Source organism: Cajanus cajan, chromosome 8 (assembly GCF_000230855.2).
Source record: "Cajanus cajan strain Asha chromosome 8, NIPB_CcT2T_4, whole genome shotgun sequence".
NCBI lineage: Eukaryota > Viridiplantae > Streptophyta > Magnoliopsida > Fabales > Fabaceae > Cajanus > Cajanus cajan.
In genome coordinates, this window is record NC_138524.1 from 6,134,887 (window position 1) to 6,153,966 (window position 19,080).

General features: G+C 31.6%; 4 protein-coding genes across 5 annotated transcripts; all 4 read right to left on the minus strand.

Annotated features, from left to right (window-relative positions):
- Positions 1–711: 711 nt before the first annotated feature.
- On the minus strand, positions 712–4,950 carry LOC145950899 (uncharacterized). Of its 2 annotated transcripts, XM_083062779.1 has the most exons (5): positions 2,439–4,950; positions 1,691–2,366; positions 1,539–1,611; positions 1,363–1,458; positions 712–1,276 (listed from the first exon to the last, which is right to left on the minus strand). In XM_083062779.1, the coding sequence occupies exons 1-2, from the start codon at positions 4,431–4,433 to the stop codon at positions 2,100–2,102; spliced, it is 2,262 nt and encodes a 753-aa protein (XP_082918905.1). In that variant the 5' UTR covers positions 4,434–4,950; the 3' UTR covers positions 712–1,276; positions 1,363–1,458; positions 1,539–1,611; positions 1,691–2,099. The 2 variants fall into 2 exon arrangements, with proteins under 2 accessions (XP_082918905.1, XP_082918904.1); XM_083062778.1 differs by having other exon boundaries at positions 712–1,458.
- Positions 4,951–5,185: 235 nt separating this feature from the next.
- On the minus strand, positions 5,186–6,599 carry LOC145950866 (uncharacterized). The gene is made up of 4 exons (XM_083062704.1): positions 6,345–6,599; positions 6,104–6,271; positions 5,932–6,036; positions 5,186–5,852 (listed from the first exon to the last, which is right to left on the minus strand). Exons 1-4 carry the CDS (start codon positions 6,578–6,580, stop codon positions 5,744–5,746), a joined length of 618 nt encoding a protein of 205 aa, XP_082918830.1. The 5' UTR covers positions 6,581–6,599; the 3' UTR covers positions 5,186–5,743.
- Positions 6,600–9,946: 3,347 nt separating this feature from the next.
- Positions 9,947–11,721, minus strand: LOC145950611 (senescence-associated protein 13-like). The gene is made up of 5 exons (XM_083061829.1): positions 11,545–11,721; positions 10,996–11,203; positions 10,641–10,860; positions 10,445–10,551; positions 9,947–10,303 (listed from the first exon to the last, which is right to left on the minus strand). Exons 1-5 carry the CDS (start codon positions 11,622–11,624, stop codon positions 10,121–10,123), a joined length of 798 nt encoding a protein of 265 aa, XP_082917955.1. The 5' UTR covers positions 11,625–11,721; the 3' UTR covers positions 9,947–10,120.
- Positions 11,722–15,074: 3,353 nt separating this feature from the next.
- LOC145950610 (tropinone reductase homolog At5g06060-like) lies at positions 15,075–17,976 on the minus strand. The gene is made up of 5 exons (XM_083061828.1): positions 17,625–17,976; positions 17,327–17,534; positions 16,446–16,662; positions 16,237–16,343; positions 15,075–15,520 (listed from the first exon to the last, which is right to left on the minus strand). The coding sequence occupies exons 1-5, from the start codon at positions 17,828–17,830 to the stop codon at positions 15,329–15,331; spliced, it is 930 nt and encodes a 309-aa protein (XP_082917954.1). The 5' UTR covers positions 17,831–17,976; the 3' UTR covers positions 15,075–15,328.
- Between the last annotated feature and the right edge of the window lie 1,104 nt (positions 17,977–19,080).

Here is a 19,080-nt window from a genome sequence, read left to right on the forward strand (position 1 = left end):
ATTGCTAATTAACCTTTTCAGAGTTTTTTTACGGTCTCTAATATAAATGTAAATGTAATTAGAAACCCATAATTTAGTCTATAACAAAAATTTAATTATAAACTGGTTTTTCAGTCGTTAACAACCTATTTTAAAGATGATTTTTCTGAATAATTATTTTTTTTTACAATCCAAACTCTGTTTATCTATATATATATATATATATATATATATATATATATATATATATATATATATATATATAATCTCTTATAACCCAAAATCTGCTTGTGAATACGAAAATCATTACTTCTTTTCTGGAAAAAAAAAATCTTTACAATATCAACTACATAAGAAAATTTACTTTAAAGTAGTAATATACACGGCGTAAATTTACGTCGGGGATTTTTCCAGACCGACGTAAAAAGGGGCAAAATCATGCCACAAATTTACGTCGGACGTGGCCTTGTCCGACGTAAATTTACGTCGGTCATTGCAAGGCCCGACGTAAATTTACGTCGGACAACGCCATGTCCGACGTAAATTGTGGCAGTTTTTTTTTAAAAACGTTTGTAAATTGATATACCCAACACCTGCATATAAATATAATCCAGAATACCAAATCTAAACCAGGCAGTCCAGAATCGAAATTCAAATTGTATTTCAAAATTGACACTAGGACACAAAGGGTGTTTTACGTCGTGTATTTTGACCCTTTTACGTCGGAAAAGGGTCCGACGTTAATACGGGAGTCGTAAATTTACGTCGCCACTGGAAGACGACGTAAATTTACGTCGGGAAATTTTTCAGACCGACGTAAAAAGGGTCAAAATCGTGCCACAAATTTACGTCGGACGTGGCCTTGTCCGACGTAAATTTACGTCGGTCATTGCAAGGCCCGACGTAAATTTACGTCGGACAACGCCATGTCCGACGTAAATTGTGGCAGTTTTTTTTTAAAAAACGTTTGTAAATTGATATACCCAACACCTGCATATAAATATAATCCAGAATACCAAATCTAAACCAGGCAGTCCAGAATAGAAATTCAAATTGTATTTCAAAATTGAATGACAAAAAGAAAATAATATATAAATCTTAAAAAACATAAATTATGACAATGTAAATCCTATTATCCTAAAAAAGCTATAAAACATGTTTGTCAATGCTATCTAAATAACTAACTATCAAACTATAAACATAATATCTAACTAACTAAACTTAGAAAAAAAGTTGCCCATTGTTCTCTTATCTTGAGCATCTCATCTTCGGGCAATGGAGATGGATCTTGAAAGACCTGAAAGGGTAATTTAAGTGTCATTAATATGCAATGTTAATTATTCTAAAGGTAAATATAGTTAAATAAATTTTGATATGAATTACCTGCGCCCAAGAATCAATAATACCCGCAGAAACTATGGCTTTCATCCAATACATGATGTAATAGCCACATTCAAACGAGTCTTGTTGCTTATTACACTAAAATGAGAAACAAATAACTATTAATTCCAAAGTCAATAAATTTAAATATTATTGACTGTATGAATTAATTTGCTAACCTTAGGGTATATGAAATGCAATGACTTTGATGATCTGGCTCTTCCACTTAATATATTAGCTCCAGACACGATTCTAATTAATTTAAATAAAAATAAATGTTAGCCAATATATATAATTACAGTGTTAAAACATAATGAAAAAATTTAGTTACCCATGTAATTGGCTTTTAATTTCCTGGCTTGGTTTTCGATGAAGTGAACAAAACCACACCACGGTATATTCCTTAGGAATGATTACCATTAACTGCCAATGAGACCTACATTGTATGACAAACAAATCAGTTAAAAAATTACCATGATTAAAAAATCAATTAAAAAACTAACCCGTCAATGTATGGAGCCATGTATATATGTCTTCTTGAGTCACTCATCCATGTTTGCATATATTGTTGGATCTGGACCTGAGTGTTTCCTGATTTTTGGATGGATTGAGGCTCAATAAATCCATATACTTCTGCTTGTGCTTGCTCCACACTCAATTTGTCCATGTACCTAACACAAATAATTATTATAAGTTAAATGTAATTATTGTAAATTTAGACTCATAAAAGAAAATATGACTTACATGGCCCACAATTGTATGATAGATATATTTAACATGGAGGTTCCCCCAACAATCTCTAATGCATCAGGCAGAGATATGTATAGTGGAACATCAGAGCTATCAACTCCAAAAACTCTAATGTCCCACTGCAATTGAATTGGTTGCTTCTTTAATCGTGGTAATTTGATTAGAAGCTTAGATATGGGATCATCCTCAGCTTCTGCGATATTAGCATCATGAACATGAGGTTCTCTCATGACCTCCTTACCACGATCGATAAAATCCTAAAGAAATAATGAAAATTAGTTAAACAATAATAGAATTATAAGAATCTAAAAGAGCAATAATATAATTACCTTTGCCCGTGCTGAAAGCGGCATGACCAAACATTTTGGCCAAGCTAAGAATGTGCCGGTTGCCTGCCCCACTAGTTGAACCTCTGTATTGGGCAAAGGCACTGGAGCAGCAGCATCTTGAACTTGGTCAACCACAACCCGTGTCCAGTCTGGCTGTAGAGGGACACCATGGATGGTTGAGCCACCCTCAAATACTCGGCCAATAGCCACTAACCGTGGGGGGTCATCCTCAACATATAACTCGCACTGGTTTGGTACATCAGTGTGAGCATGTTCCCCTGAGAAATTTGGAGCAGCACAACTCCCTTTAGTGCTGACTCGAACACCATCATGAGCAACTGCAGTCTGTTGCTGAGAACGAGCCAAAAGTTCAAACTTCTCTTCAAACTGTTTTTCAATATTCTTCAGTTTCTCTTCAAACTGCATCTCCAATCTCTGCTCCAATTTCTGTATAACCTCTTGACTGCAAGAGTCGACAGTGCTCCTCGATGATCGGCCACCAAAGAAATCTCGGTGGCTCCAAGAACCACCAACACTATACCCACTGTATGATAGATATACTTCTTCACCATTGCGCGGTGTCGAGGCAATTTCATCCTCTTGACTTCCATTGAATGCTTTCTTCAATCTACGGTATGGATGACTACGAACAAGAAACTTACGATGCCTAGTGTACGCAGTCTTTTGCCCATGTTTCAATTGGGTATAACTTGTGTTTTCTTCACATATAGGACATGCATAATGACCCTTCACACTATACCCACTCAGGTTACCATATGCTGGAAAATCATTTATTGTGCAAAATAACATTGCACGCATGGTAAATTTTTCTTCACGATATGCATCAAACACCTCCACTCCTGTGTCCCATAACATTTTCAAGTCATCAATCAATGGACTAAGATACACATCTATGTCATTTCCTGGTTGTCGGGGACCTGATATCATCATAGACAACATAATATATTTTCTCTTCATGCATAGCCAAGGAGGCAAATTATAAATGACCAACAAAACTGGCCATGAACTGTGTTTACTACTTAAGTTCCCATAAGGATTCATGCCATCTGTAGCTAAACCAATTCTCAAGTTTCTTGACTCTGCACCAAATTCTGGAAATGTTTCATCAATCCTCTTCCATTGCGGAGAATCAGCTGGATGTCGAAGAAAGTTGTCACATTTTCTACCATTTTCATGCCATGTGAGGTTTTTTGCATCTTCTTTAATGGCAAACAATCTTTTAAACCTAGGTATTATTGGCAAATACCATAAGACCTTAGCAGGGGGACCCTCTATTTCTTCCTCACCATTACTTCCATCAGTTTTCTTTTTGAACCGCGACAATCCACATGTGGGACACACTTTCAGTGTAGCAAAATCATTTGTATATAATATGCAATCATTAGGGCACGCGTGTATCTTCTTATACTCCAAACCCATTGGACATAGTATCTTTTTTGCCTCATAGTTGCGATTAGGTAACGTGTTATCTTCTGGAAGCATCTCCTTCAATAACTCCAACAATTCTGTGAAACTTTTATCAGTCCAACCATTTCTTGCTTTTAAACTAAACAATTTTAAAGTTGCTGATAATCTTGTAAACATACTGCATCCTGGGTATAATGGTTGCTCAAAATCAGACTTTAAGGTATCATACACATGTGCTCTTTCAAAATTTTCTTCACCAACATCACGTATCATCTCTTCTAAGTTATCGTTCATCCCTTCAAAATTTTCAGTTGTTGACATTGTTGGAATGTCTAATATTTCTCCGTGCCATGTCCATACTGTATAACTCTTCACAATACCATATATAAACAGGTGATCACGTATTTCTCCAACTTCTTGACGTATCTGATTCAAACATCGAACACATGGACAATAATATGCCCCTTTGATGGGTTTCCCATTTTCTCTTGCAAATTGTAAGAACTCTTCAACTCCATTTCTGTACTCTTGACTAATGCGACTTGCATTCATCCAACTTCGATTCATTATCTATATATTAACACAAATTAACTATTGACTCAGTTATTCATAATTTTTTTAACCTAAACTACAACCCTAAAAAATCGATGGTAAACTAAAGGTCAATGCCTAAAAAAGTCTCTTCTTTAATGCATCTGGAACGGCCGTACTGAAACTAGAACGGGACGTTCCAGATCAACAAATTACAACAAAAAAAATTCCAGCAGAACGGGCCGTTCTCCATGCGGTACGACCCGTACTGCTTGCAGAACGGCCCGTTCTGCAAGGAGAACGGCCCGTTCTGCAAGGAGAACGGCCCGTTCTCCTTGCAGAACGGCCCGTTCCAGAGGAACAAATAGCAAAAAAAAAACAAATAAATTACGGGGACAACAAACTAACCTCAAACGACCAACGTGCTGACACTTACAAACTTGGATACGTTGAATGTAGCCGTAAACGCAGAGGGAGACTCAAGTAATTCAGAGGATTTCGTATAAACTGTGAGCGCGGGAATGAAAATGGGACTTTGGGGGCAATATAGGAGAACTATTACGTCGGATAAGGCGTCGCCAACGTAAATTTACGTCGCCCTTGTTGAACTCCGACGTAAATTTACGTCGGATTTGGGTGGGACCGACGTAAATTTACGTCGGACTACAGGGAACCGACGTAAATTTACGTCGAAATAGTGGTACCCGACGTAAATTAACGTCGGATTGGAGGTACCCGACGTAAATTACCTAATTTACGTCGGTCTAAGAGAGGTCCGACGTAAATTAGTCTCCACTTATTTACGAAACTGCCACCGCGTTTTTACAACGTCGATGTTTGTGGTTTGCGACGTAAATTGGGTGACGTAAATACCCTTTTTTGCACTAGTGTGAATGACAAAAAGAAAATAATATATAAATCTTAAAAAACATAAATTATGACAATGTAAATCCTATTATCCTAAAAAAGCTATAAAACATGTTTGTCAATGCTATCTAAATAACTAACTATCAAACTATAAACATAATATCTAACTAACTAAACTTAGAAAAAAAGTTGCCCATTGTTCTCTTATCTTGAGCATCTCATCTTCGGGCAATGGAGATGGATCTTGAAAGACCTGAAAGGGTAATTTAAGTGTCATTAATATGCAATGTTAATTATTCTAAAGGTAAATATAGTTAAATAAATTTTGATATGAATTACCTGCACCCAAGAATCAATAATACCCGCAGAAACTATGGCTTTCATCCAATACATGATGTAATAGCCACATTCAAACGAGTCTTGTTGTTTATTACACTAAAATGAGAAACAAATAACTATTAATTCCAAAGTCAATAAATTTAAATATTATTGACTGTATGAATTAATTTGCTAACCTTAGGGTATATGAAATGCAATGACTTTGATGATCTGGCTCTTCCACTTAATATATTAGCTCCAGACACGATTCTAATTAATTGAAATAAAAATAAATGTTAGCCAATATATATAATTACAGTGTTAAAACATAATGAAAAAATTTAGTTACCCATGTAATTGGCTTTTAATTTCCTGGCTTGGTTTTCGATGAAGTGAACAAAACCACACCACGGTATATTCCTTAGGAATGATTACCATTAACTGCCAATGAGACCTACATTGTATGACAAACAAATCAGTTAAAAAATTACCATGATTAAAAAATCAATTAAAAAACTAACCCGTCAATGTATGGAGCCATGTATATATGTCTTCTTGAGTCACTCATCCATGTTTGCATATATTGTTGGATCTGGACCTGAGTGTTTCCTGATTTTTGGATGGATTGAGGCTCAATAAATCCATATACTTCTGCTTGTGCTTGCTCCACACTCAATTTGTCCATGTACCTAACACAAATAATTATTATAAGTTAAATGTAATTATTGTAAATTTAGACTCATAAAAGAAAATATGACTTACATGGCCCACAACTGTATGACAGATATATTTAACATGGAGTTTCCCCCAACAATCTCTAATGCATCAGGCAGAGATATGTATAGTGGAACATCAGAGCTATCAACTCCAAAAACTCTAATGTCCCACTGCAATTGAATTGGTTGCTTCTTTAATCGTGGTAATTTGATTAGAAGCTTAGATATGGGATCATCCTCAGCTTCTGCGATATTAGCATCATGAACATGAAGTTCTCTCATGACAAGTGTGAATACATTATTATAAATTTATAATAGACTTAAATATGTTTTTAATCTCAAATTTAAGGTAAATTTGTCTTTAGTCCCTCAAATTAAAAATTGGTCTTTTTAATCCTTGTAATTTTTAAAAAATCTTGTTTCAATTTTTATACTCAAATTTTGTCAGAGAATCTATCAAATATTGTTGTCTAAAATCTATCTATTGATATCTTTATCCGTAAAAACATCGCATCAAATCCGATTGAAACTACATTACTATTTTAATATGTCATTTGTATATATGTTATTGATGACTTGAGAGATTAAAACAAAATTTTTAAAAAATTATAGAAACTAAAAATAATAATTTTACAATTGAAGAAATAAAAATATATTTAAATCTTAATATATATATATATATATATTTAAATTAATAAAATATTAAAAAAAAAATGTTAGTGGGGGCACTTGCCCCCACTAGGATACATGTGTATCCGTCCCTGCGTACATGCACATGTACATGCACATGCATACATATGATGGAATGTCATTATCTTTATTACTTTTCTCTTTATCAAACACATTAGTTTGTAATTTGTAAATTTCTTTTGACCAGTTCAAACTTATATCCTTTGATCTATAATTTTAAAATTCAAACCAAATTAATAATGAAAATTGTAGCATCCCAAGCTTTTCAAAATTATTAAAAGGATGTTTTAATTAATTAAATAAATTTTAGAAAATATTTTAGAGACTTTTAATAATTATGAATATTTTTATTAATTTAAGAAAAGTTTGTGAAATCATTTGTTATATCAATTATTAGATATATATATATATATATTATTTGATTTTAATGTATTTTGATTATATATTATAGTTTTTAATTAATTATATTTTATTTTAATATTTGAGGGAATGGAAGTGTAATTATGGTTTGTTTATTTTATTGGAGGGTTAAACATGTGTTGGGAACTTTTTAAAAGAGTCGTGTTAGTTTTTACATTTTACGGTCTCATTATTTCTTTATGCTAGTGTTCATCGAAGTAATTAAGGATAAGTGAATAGTCTCGTTCTAGGCTTGAGATAATTGTTGGATAGAGCTTCCATTCTCTTTTCCATTGTATGCGTCATATGAAAAGGGAAATTCTAATTTGTGACTTGTGTTGTTTTTGTCTTTCATAGGATTCTTCAATGCTTTATTTGATGTTATTAATGTATACATGTGTTTAATTACGTGTGTCAAACTAATCTTGTAAATCTTGGATTGTCCACGAGTTTCCATGGGAACCCTAGGGAATGAACGTATTGAGTTAATACGGAATAATTGATATGAATATGTAAAATTAATGTTGGATTTGAGTAATTGAGGACTTAGTAGAGTGGTTTTAAGCTTTTAATCTTTGATTCTATTAATTTGAAGGTCACTCTTGGTGAAATCTAGTAATGAGATGAGACACGAGTTTGAAATAATTGAATTTCATATATGTTAGATTGTGTCATAGGTGTGACTAGTGAGTCATGATTATCATACCTTATATTGACCTTGGCCCTTTTTAGAAACGCGAGCCAGTCACGAGCGTGATCAATGTTACGACTATGACCGGTGAGTCATGGATGTGACGCATCTTGTTGCTTCCTTTTCTCATTCTTTTCTCGTTTTTTCTCATCTTGTCGCTTAAGATGAGTTATATTTATGAACTTGAGATAACTTTAGGATGATTAGGTTAAGGATAAGATCTAAGTATTAGTAATGATAAGGAAGTAATTGAGTTAATGTTCGATAATTATAATATGTTCTATTAATGATTTTGATTGAGGTGTTTTAATGGCGTGGCTTAGGATCATGATTCAGAATATTAGTATTGATACGAGAATGAGAGAGGATATTTGTGAATGAGTTATGATGAAAATACAAAATTATGTTTGTGAGACCTTTTGCATGAGACTTTGTGTTTGTATGCAATATGAGGTGTTTTTATGTGATGTGTGTGATATGAAATGTTTATGTATGATATGATAACCTTATATGTAATATGAGATGACAATGTGTAATATGAGAATAACACGATAATTATATATTTGCATGACATTGATGAGATGATGATGTGTATTCATGAGATTGATATGAAGATGATATTTTAAGCGAATAATACGAGTATGAGTTGAGTCTATGAGATGAAATAATGTATAGAGTCCAGTACGAATGACATAAATTATATGTATAAATTTTTTTATAATTGTACATGAGTATTAACCGCACATAAATATTAGTCTTTGGACAACCATACATGAGTATTAACTACATGAATATTAGCCTTTGGACAACTATACATAATTAGTATTAACCACATATGAGTATTGGCCTTCGGACAACCGTACATGAGTATTTGTTTTCAGACAACCTTATATGATTATTAGTCTTCAAGTGCGTAAATTGTAATTACTTATGTGGTTTGATATGTCTTTGTTGTTACTAGTAACTCTGAGATATTGTTTGGATTCTCAATATTAATTGTATATGTTATATGTTATGTATGTGACTTCCTGACCTTATCTCATATTGAGAGTTAGAGTGAGACATATCTCACTCGCTTTTGCTCTACTTATTGTTCTTATGTATGTTTTGTAAGAGGTTATTAGAATGATAATAATGTTAATGTTGAGATTTAGGCTTTAACATGTTTATGGATGAAACTCTAATAGGATGTGACATCGAAATTCATAGATTGAGATTTGTCATTTTGTTTACTTAGTTTATATTTCATCCTTTTTTGAAGCAATGTTAGTCCTTGAATTCAAGTATTGATTTTACGTAGTCACTTTGGTCTAGTCATTATTTTAGGGATATTTATATTTTTAACAAAATACTTAGACAAGTTCTTTTGTTTCATTAGTATTTATAAGTATAAATATGTGGAATAGAGAGTGTCACATAAATCAACACAAATTTCTCTTCCAATTCGATTTAAATTATTTACCTCGACTAAAATTTTGTGACCTCTCTTACTTTTTTTTTTTTAAATTCTCCTGACACTCCATATTAATAAGTAATTAGAAAATATATTGACACAAAATAAAATAAACTATTTAATATAATAAAAATAGAAAATAAAGAATAATTGATATTAATAAGCTTTTTTCATATATTAGATTAAAATTAGAACTCGTCTTTTTAATATGTTATACTTCGAATAATTTTTATTATCGGTTGAAAAACAAATTTTAGTAGAAAATAGGAGGATGAGTGAATAAATGAGTCACTAGTAGATTGAATTTGATCGGTAGGATATTAGTTGGGTTGAGTTATATTTCATTGAAACCCAAATAAATGTGAAGAGTGTATGCTAAAATTTTGGGAGTATTGCAATTTCATACAAAGTTAAGGAGATTATAAAGACGGGAGCTGACAAATGCAATTTCAAGCAATGTTTTTTAACAGGAACCCTCAACCATCCTAATTAACGTACGATACAAATTGAAACTAGGTAAGAGAGTACACTCTTTTATTAACTTTATTCTAGATATTGATATACTAATTACTAAGTAAAAGAGTGAAGCCTAGCTTATATAGAGGCCATTGACAGTGAAGCCGCCATCAACACAAATGGTCTGTCCTGTTATGTAAGAGGCTGCAGGTAAGCACAGAAACGCCACCAACGAAGCCACCTCCTCTCCCTCTCCAAACCGTCCAAGAGGAGTTCGTGGAATGTAAGCATCAACAATTTTTTCCTCTTTCAGAAACTGCAAAGTGCAAGCAAATAAATAATCATAACATGCCCTAAAAAATATACAATAATATCTTATATATAAAATTAACTTGTAAACGCCACTTATAACTCTATTTTAATACTAGTCAACTATAATAACATAACAGAATATCACCTCGGTAGCTGCAGGGGTTTTGATTACTCCCGGTGCAACGCAGTTAGTCCTTATGTTGTCTTTGGCCCATTCACATGCCAAATTTTTTGTCAGTTGGTTCATGGCTCCTGCATGTTCATTTGCATAAACACTTTAGTATTTTACATTTATCAGTTACTACTTACTTACTACCCTCACTAAACTCTTCCTTAATTACCTTTTGTTGCACTGTATACAGCGGATCCTAAATTTATTGATACCACACCACCTATGGAGGATATGAAAACGATGCTTGCAGCTTCGGAAGCTTTTAGGAGAGGATGTGCTAGCTGGCTTAGGTGGAAAGCAGATTGCAAATTCGTATTCACCACAAATGAGAAATCTTCCTCTGTGTAATCCAGCAGATCTTTCCATATGTTTGTTCCCACGTTGTTTACCTATATCCATTCATAAATGTAAACCTATTTATAATATGATGATAAAATATAAAATATTGGTAATTAAAAAATATTCTTTTAAAAGGATGGAAAAGTAACTTAAATCTGATGGCATTCAAATTATAAATTACTCACAAGGATATTGAGTTTGCCATTAAACTCGGAGGAGATTCTAGTTATGAGATTCTCTCTGTCTGCAGGAGATGCCACGTCACAGACCGAACCAGTAACTTTGTATCCTTTTGTGGCCCATTCATGCAAGGATTCTTTGAGTTGAGTTTCGTTCCGAGAGCAAGTGTGTACAATGGCCCCAAGCTGTGCCAACTCCTCCACGATAGCATATCTATGAGAGGAAAAATTTGTGAGAAAACAAAACAAGTCTCATGCATGACCCACTATTATTTTGTATAATTATTACTATATGATCGATACAACTTAACATGTTTGGCTTGCAATTTGTAGAAATTACCCAAAACAAGTTTCATGGTGAGAAACATGTCTGTTGTTGTTAATTGATAGTTGTGAAACAAGTAATTAATTTGAGTAACGAATGGACATTCAAATTATAAGTAGTATATAATATATGTAGTAAGAATTAACGTTTAAAAAATGAAATGAATAAATGTGAAAGAAGAAGGAAATTAAGAAGGTAAAATCATGAGTGCAAAGATAGTAAGTAGTAACCCGATTCCTTTGGATCCACCGGTGACGAGAGCTGTCATCCCTTGTAAAGACCACCTGCTGCTAATGTTTGTTTGAGCCATTTCTCTTCAATCAAGGATCAACCTCTAAAATGTACGACAATAATATCTTCTGTGTAGGCTGCTTAAGCTTATAATTAACCTCTTTGCTTTTCCATGCTTTAAAACAAGTTGCTGTTGTTTTATTCATATCTTTCAATGAGGTGGACCCCGATTATCATGGTTGAAAATAAAAATTTCCCTTTACATTTCTTCTTTTTAGTTTTTACTTTACCTTTTCTTTTTTAAAAATTGGAAACAAAATGATAGGATAAAATACACTTACAATAATTTGTACAACTAACATACACAAGAAATACAAAAAAAATATTAATCTTAAAGACAAAAAAATGTGAATATAGACGGGATGACAGTGTGATAGGATGCTTTTATATTTTAATAAGTGTAAACATATATATTAATAACTTCAAGATTATAAAAAAAATTAAAAATAAAATTATGTTATTAATTAATATAAATATCTAAGTTTAATTATTATTAAATTAAATTTAAATTTAGATGACATAAATCTTAACAACATCCCCTCAAAAAAAAATAGTAACGACATATTTCTTTAATTTTTTTTTTAAGTTCAATTAAGATAGATGTGAAATCGCAGAAATGTATTAAGTATTAATTTGTTTATATAAGATTTTTCTTCCTTTGACATTGCAAAACGAAATTCGTTCTCTCTTTTAAAAATGTCAAGTTTAGAAAATAATTTTGTTAACAATTAATGAATTTACATATTGAGAGTAAAATCCATTGAAGGAATAGGAGATATTATGTTAGTGGAACTTATATAATTTTTTTTTTATTGACAAAAGCAATCAAAAGACTGATTTATGAATCAGCTTATGTCAATGAATCAGTAAGAATTTGTTAATCACAACATACAAATATAATAAAACTATATCCATAAAAGTTCGGAGTGTATTGTACACTTTTTTTTTTCTTTCCTTTTTTGTTTTTTTTTTTTTATAAAATCGAAAATATAATGAAATTACCTGTGTAAGACACTAAGACCACAAAGAAGTAATTAATGATCGTCAAAAATCTAATCAATTTTAAAATTTGCCAATGGGAAAATCAAACTCTTCGATTTACGTAAGATTATTATATGAGATTGATGTAGTGTAAATATTTTAATTTATACTATCAATTAATTGATTATCACTATATATATATAATTTTTTAAATATTTATTACAAAATTAATAATATTACTTTATAATAATCTATAACATAAAATTAAATTTTCTATAGTGCGTGGGCTCAAAGTATTCACTATAAAAGTTTAATCATTATATGATATTATTTATGCATATACTCCGTCAAAGAACATTTTTTCTAAATCTAATGAAAACATTTACACTTTAACATAAATATCAGTAAAATAGTGGTCTTTATGAAAAAAATGACATGATTGTGATTGATTATTATATAAAGCATTTGTGTTTATGAAGCCTTCTAACTTTTCTTTATGCATCTTTGTTCAGCCATGCATCTAAAACAAAACACAAAACCAGGATGTATTTAGACAGAAGACGTGATAATGACTAATGAGTGGGGCAGACGTTTGAAAAAAAAAAAAGAATACTTATCTTTGTCCTCCGTCGTCATTCATGATTAAACATTGAATAGTGTAAAGTTATATTAAAATATTTTGAAAATAAAATAATCAAGAAAATTGTTTGAAATTTTATAAATTATCCCAGTTATTATATAGAAATTCTACTATGATGATGACAATGAGGATTATTCTAACTATTACGCCAACCTAATAGTTCGTACCCATTTTATACCGTTGGTGATACATAAAATAAATATTAATATATATTTTATTTGTAATATTAAATTAACGTTATATATACATATACATATATATTTAAAAATATATATAAATGTTTAATTATTTTTATTATTATTCATTTTTAACATAATATAAAATTACTGACAGCGTAATAATAAATAAAAAATTATATCGGTATAATTTCATATTTCTTATAATTAAATTCAAATCATGACGGCTATTTCACTAAACGTCTAAATCACCTCCTTGGTAAATTAATTAAATTTCCTGTTCGGAATCTGAATCCCAGCTTAATGACTTTTCATTGCGAATCTTTCTAGCGCCACTCTACTAATGTTGCATTTTGGAACAATTCAAAATTGAGTTTTCCTTTGCTTGGATATGACATAGGTGATTACAGAATAATGTTTACTTTTAAAAACAATTTAACTTTTTTTTATATATAATTATAAGTAATAAATCAATGTACCAAAAAAAAAAAGTTACATTTGACTTGGCCTCATGGCAACTACCAAATAAAATCAATGAAATGATGACCTTATCTTTAAGTTATTAACTCGTTAGGTTTTAAGTTTTATGGATGAAATAATATGGTTAAAAAAGTTAAATTTTTTCAAAGATTATTCATTAACAAAATTGATAAATATTATACTTTAACAACATAGTTATTAAAAAATTATGTTTTGAATTAATACATGTATGTGTGAATTTAAACTTTACATCACTATTAATAATAAAAAATGACATTGTATACATAAATTTTTTTATAGAAGTTGAGACATTAAAAATAATTGTTCTAGTGTGTTTAAAAAGTCTTATATTACTTAAAAATTTATATTACGGATAGTTTATAAATATTTTTTCTTCTTTAATCATCGAGATGTCTTTCAAGAATAAAATCATAATAGTTTAATAAGTATCAAAATAAATAATTTTTTTGAATATGATAATCTTTCCTAGAGTTGCTCCGCCTACCGGAACACTTAAGGGAGCTCCTGTGTCAATCACTTCCATTCCTCTCATTAGACCATCTGTAACACTCATAGCTACAGTTCTAACTCGATTATTTCCTAATAATTGCTATACTTCACAAGTTATGTTAATTTGTTGATATTACTTTAAAAGTCTTATATCACTTAATAATTAAAGTTACTAGTAAGACTTATGATCGAAACATCAACAATTATTAAAAAGAGTAATATAATAAATTTTTGCATTACTATTTTATATATACTATTCGTTATTTACCAAACAATATATAAAACAAAAAATTATCTAATAATCTAACTTGTGTTTATTCTCTTAGCATAATATTTATCAAACCTATCCATATGTTGTGTGTGATACACAATAAGGACCTATCCATATGTTGTGTGTGTTACACAATAAGGACTTTATTTAGGCAGAGTAAATAACAAATTCTAACGCTCTTTGAGATCATAAATATAAAATGTAACCTTTATTTTTATTACAATCTCTTTGTTTTTTTTTCACCTTGAAACCCAGAAAAAAAGAGTTTTGGGAAGATATAGATGTAGGAAAAAAAATTATCATGTTCTAATATGAGTCTATGCAATAATTTCTCCTAAAAGACAATTTTTGTCTAAACTGGCATAAATCAAGACCAAGTAGATCAGTAAATTTTTAGGTTACAGCTATGAATTAAAAAAATTACTGGAAATCTTCCATTAGATAGCACGGCCATATATTGTGATTTAGTACACAAAAAAATTACATTAGCAGACTACAAAATCTTGGAAGTGCCTATCAGGGGTTGGTCGACTTTTGGTGTGGCCTAAAAGTTCAGAATAATTGGAATTTGACAGAGAAGTAGAGAACCAAGCCAAATGCTCCACATGAATGGCAGTTGGAGAGGAAAATTGGTGAGGGTGCATGATATAAGCTGCATGCAACTCTTAGAACTGTGTTGTTGGGTAGAAACCATTCACGGACATTCCTCCATCAATACATATAATCTGGCCAGTGATGTATGACGATGCTGGCAAGCAAAGAAAGGCAACAAGAGAAGAGACTTCTTCTGGATCTCCTAGGCGCCTAAGAGGAGTTCTTGAGTACACTTCTTCCAGATAGTCTTTGTTGCTGAGCACCTAAAAACAAGAGGGTAAAAGTCAGATAATGGAGCACTACTGACTAATGTTTGAATTTTTCACAAGTTAATATGCAGCACCAATTTTAGGTGATTGATTTCTATGCCAGGAAAATGCAATTTTTCACGAGTTAAGGACTAGGGATGGTTTACTGATCTTTTATTCCTGATCAAATCCAGGATGGTCCAATTATGAGAAGAGTGTCTTAAAAATCCTATCCTTGGATAATTGGAAGGTAGTAAGAATCTATTATGTTTCTGTTTCTGCCATTTCGATGCAAATCATCAATGAGATGTAATATATGCGTGTGGAGGAGTTACTGTTCCAGAGGACTGACTGGATTCAAGATAAGTAGGTGGTTTAGTAATTCACCAGAAAATAGACTTGTTACAATCTACCTAAGAGGGCACTTCAGCAGGAAGAATTAAGGAAAGAGATTATGCATATTTACCAAGTACCAAGATGTAGGATCAATTCTGTTCCGTTGAAATAGAAACTTACAAAGGGAATGGAAGATTTAAAAATGGGAGGAGGTGTATTTCCTAGTAATTTCAAATCTGTTCTGTTTCAGAATAAGTTTTTCAAGCACTCAACCAAATTTTTCAACAAAAAATGTAGAAAAAGTGATGCTATTGCTATACCATTCATGGTACTAATTAGTGTCATAGGCAGCTCATTCTAACAAATGGTTACAGGATAAAACGGAAGAAAATTACCTGCTCTACCATTGAAGTTCTGATGTACCAAGGTGCCACCGCATTACTCCTTATATTGTCTTTTGCCCACTCACAAGCTAGATTTCTTGTAAGTTGATTTATTGCGCCTGTTAACCAGAAAACAAACAAATCTTCAAAATTCCATAAACTCTTCAACATCATAGCACTTGTTAAGCAAGCTGCAATACAGCATTGAGAAGGTAAATTACCTTTCGTAGCTCCTTGAACAGACATCAACTTCAGTGAGACAAAACCAGAAACAGACGAGATAAACACAACACTTCCCATTCCCGATGCTTTCAAAAGTGGATATGCAAGTTGGCATATATGAAAGACGGATCCCAGATTGGTATCAATAAGAGTGGAATACTCTGTACTTGTGAAGTCTGTCATTGGTTTCCGAATGTTTGTCCCCACATTGTTTATCTATACATCAAACTGATAGGGTTACTACAAATAAAGAGGGTTACTAATCCAGAGTGAACCTCAAAGCAATCCAGAACAACGAAAAATGCATATTTTGACCCTTGATAGCATTGGGGGGAAAATGAACACAATAGTTATAATTATGAACGTGAAACACACCCTCTCCCATTGCAAAGTTAGACAAATGTAAGTGGTCTAATAATGACTCGTTAATGAGTGGTTTAATAAGTCCAACAACAATTACTAAAATAGGCTATAATATCATCTTATGATTTGAGTTTGGGATTAACTTAATCTTAAAAGCTAGCAGTGAGGATTATTCCCTATTTATATACATTATTTTAGTTATATTATTAACCAATGCTAAATCTCCCTTGATAGCATGGGGAAAAATGAACGTAAGAGTCATGATTATCAACATGAAACACCCCCTCCCCTCAAGAGTTACAAGATTGAACATATGCAGATAGTCTCATAATGGCTCGATAAGGAATTGGTTCAATAGGTCCAACAATAACTATTAAAATAGACTCAAATCATTTTATGATGAGTTTGGGATTGACTTAACCTTAAAAGCTAATTATAAAATGAAGATTGTTATGCACTTATATACATTATTTCAATCATATTACTTATCAATGTTAGATCTGGAACAACAACTTACAAGGATGTTGAGTTTCCCATGGAAGAGAGAGGAAACAGACTGCATAAGCACCTCCCTCTGGTGAGGAACTGAGACATCACAAACTGAGCCAGTGACCTCAAAACCCGAAGCATTCCATTTCTCAAGGCACTTATTGAGATCGTGCTCGTTCCTGGCACAAGTATGCACTCTGGCTCCAAACCCCGTCAATTCCTCCACAATGGCGTGCCTTTACAGTACCCCACAAAAAATCACAAGTTAAAATGAGGATGAGGTGAAAAGGGTGAGAAATAGAAATTGAAAAATGAAATGTTGGTACCCTATTCCGCGAGTTCCACCAGTGACGAGAGCTGTCATGCCCTGAAGAGTCCATCTATGCTGTTTGGACTCGCTCCTAATGCAATTGTTGGACAGTGATTTTCTTCTTCCGTGGTTGAAAATGAAAGAGGTGGTGGCTGGAGAATCAGTGCGGTTTGAGGGTAATGGAAGAGTAGCAATTGGATTTATGAGGGAAGATTGGTGCATTTTGTTCTAATCATGCGACTAACAATTTTCTTTTAAGGTAATATAATGTTCCATTACATTATTCAGAGGGCTCTGTGTGGTGCATGGATTGAGAAAAGCCCTAATGCATCCTATTCATCTCCTTAGAGGGAAGTTTTGAGGCAAGACAATGGACATGGAAAGGGAAGTCTTGTCAAATAAAAAAAAAAAAAAACAATACTGTATTTAAACATAAATTAATATAAAATTGAAGATTATTAATTTTTTGTAAAATTATTTTAATTACATTTTTTATTAATTAATCGATGATATAAATTTTTTACATAATATATCAAAATTAAATTCTAATTTTATATAAAAATCTCATAAATCTTTTACATGAGTTTTTTTTAATATAAAAGCAGAATTTTAAGTTCGATATATTATTTCTAAAAAAATATATTAATTACTATTCACATTCATGAAAAAAAAATTATAAATTTTCAAATACTCCCTAAATATTGTTTATTAAGTATTAACAGGAAAAAAAAACACTAAATACCAATCATATTGTTCTTTTATGTTAATGATGAAGCTCATTGTGAATATTTTAATCTTGAAGATTTTTACTATCAAATGGAAAAACTTTGTCCTGGATGCGCAAAAACAAATTAGACACATTAGTGAAGAGAGTGAGAGGGATAGAACCATGTTGGCGTGTACAAGACTGTGGGCTGATACAGCTAAAATGTTGCTACATGGAGGACTTCACTTGTAAATTTAGTAGCAATCTAAATCTAGGATATTTGTAGAGTGTAATTAATCTGCTTAATCTTAATCCTATGAGAGATTATATACTTGTATTTGGAATTATTAAAATTCTCAATTCTTTAAAGATACTTTTCAAATATTCTCATATAAATACATCTAACCTTATTTATTAGACCATTATCTTAACTAAGCTGGTAATCGACATAATCATCTACATATGCACGTCGAGAATAATTTACTCTAGTTAGTTGAGTCCTCAAGGTAGAAAAATATCTAAATTGGGCCCATTATGCCCCATGTATTCATTGTTCATGTTGATTCTTTAGTTTATTGTTAAGCATCTGAACTCATTTTGGTGTCATTTTTTTCTTAATAAAAGTATTTAGCCCAAATATATTATTTGTATTTGAGAAAATAGTCTATGTATCAATTGTAAAGAGATTTTTTATTTTTTTTATAATGTTTTTGTTGGACCCACTCGAAAAACTACAAACAAGTCGAAACAATCATGTAGATTCCTC

What these genes read in the sequence shown, in the direction of transcription:
- LOC145950899 (XM_083062779.1), bottom strand. Translation starts at nt 4,433, where the DNA reads ATGAATCGAAGTTGGATGAATGCAAGTCGCATTAGTCAAGAGTACAGA. An exon ending in CGCTTTCAGCACGGGCAAAG is followed by an intron (nt 2,367 to 2,438) that starts GTAATTATATTA and finishes TTATTTCTTTAG; the next exon opens with GATTTTATCGATCGTGGTAA.
- LOC145950866 (XM_083062704.1), bottom strand. Translation starts at nt 6,580, where the DNA reads ATGAGAGAACTTCATGTTCATGATGCTAATATCGCAGAAGCTGAGGAT. An exon ending in GTCATACAGTTGTGGGCCAT is followed by an intron (nt 6,272 to 6,344) that starts GTAAGTCATATT and finishes TATTTGTGTTAG; the next exon opens with GTACATGGACAAATTGAGTG. An exon ending in ATTAAAAGCCAATTACATGG is followed by an intron (nt 5,853 to 5,931) that starts GTAACTAAATTT and finishes TCAATTAATTAG; the next exon opens with AATCGTGTCTGGAGCTAATA.
- LOC145950611 (XM_083061829.1), bottom strand. Translation starts at nt 11,624, where the DNA reads ATGGCTCAAACAAACATTAGCAGCAGGTGGTCTTTACAAGGGATGACA. An exon ending in GGTGGATCCAAAGGAATCGG is followed by an intron (nt 11,204 to 11,544) that starts GTTACTACTTAC and finishes TTCCTCTCATAG; the next exon opens with ATATGCTATCGTGGAGGAGT. An exon ending in ATGGCAAACTCAATATCCTT is followed by an intron (nt 10,861 to 10,995) that starts GTGAGTAATTTA and finishes GAATGGATATAG; the next exon opens with GTAAACAACGTGGGAACAAA.
- LOC145950610 (XM_083061828.1), bottom strand. Translation starts at nt 17,830, where the DNA reads ATGCACCAATCTTCCCTCATAAATCCAATTGCTACTCTTCCATTACCC. An exon ending in ATGGGAAACTCAACATCCTT is followed by an intron (nt 16,663 to 17,326) that starts GTAAGTTGTTGT and finishes TTTGATGTATAG; the next exon opens with ATAAACAATGTGGGGACAAA. An exon ending in TGTTCAAGGAGCTACGAAAG is followed by an intron (nt 16,344 to 16,445) that starts GTAATTTACCTT and finishes TCTGGTTAACAG; the next exon opens with GCGCAATAAATCAACTTACA.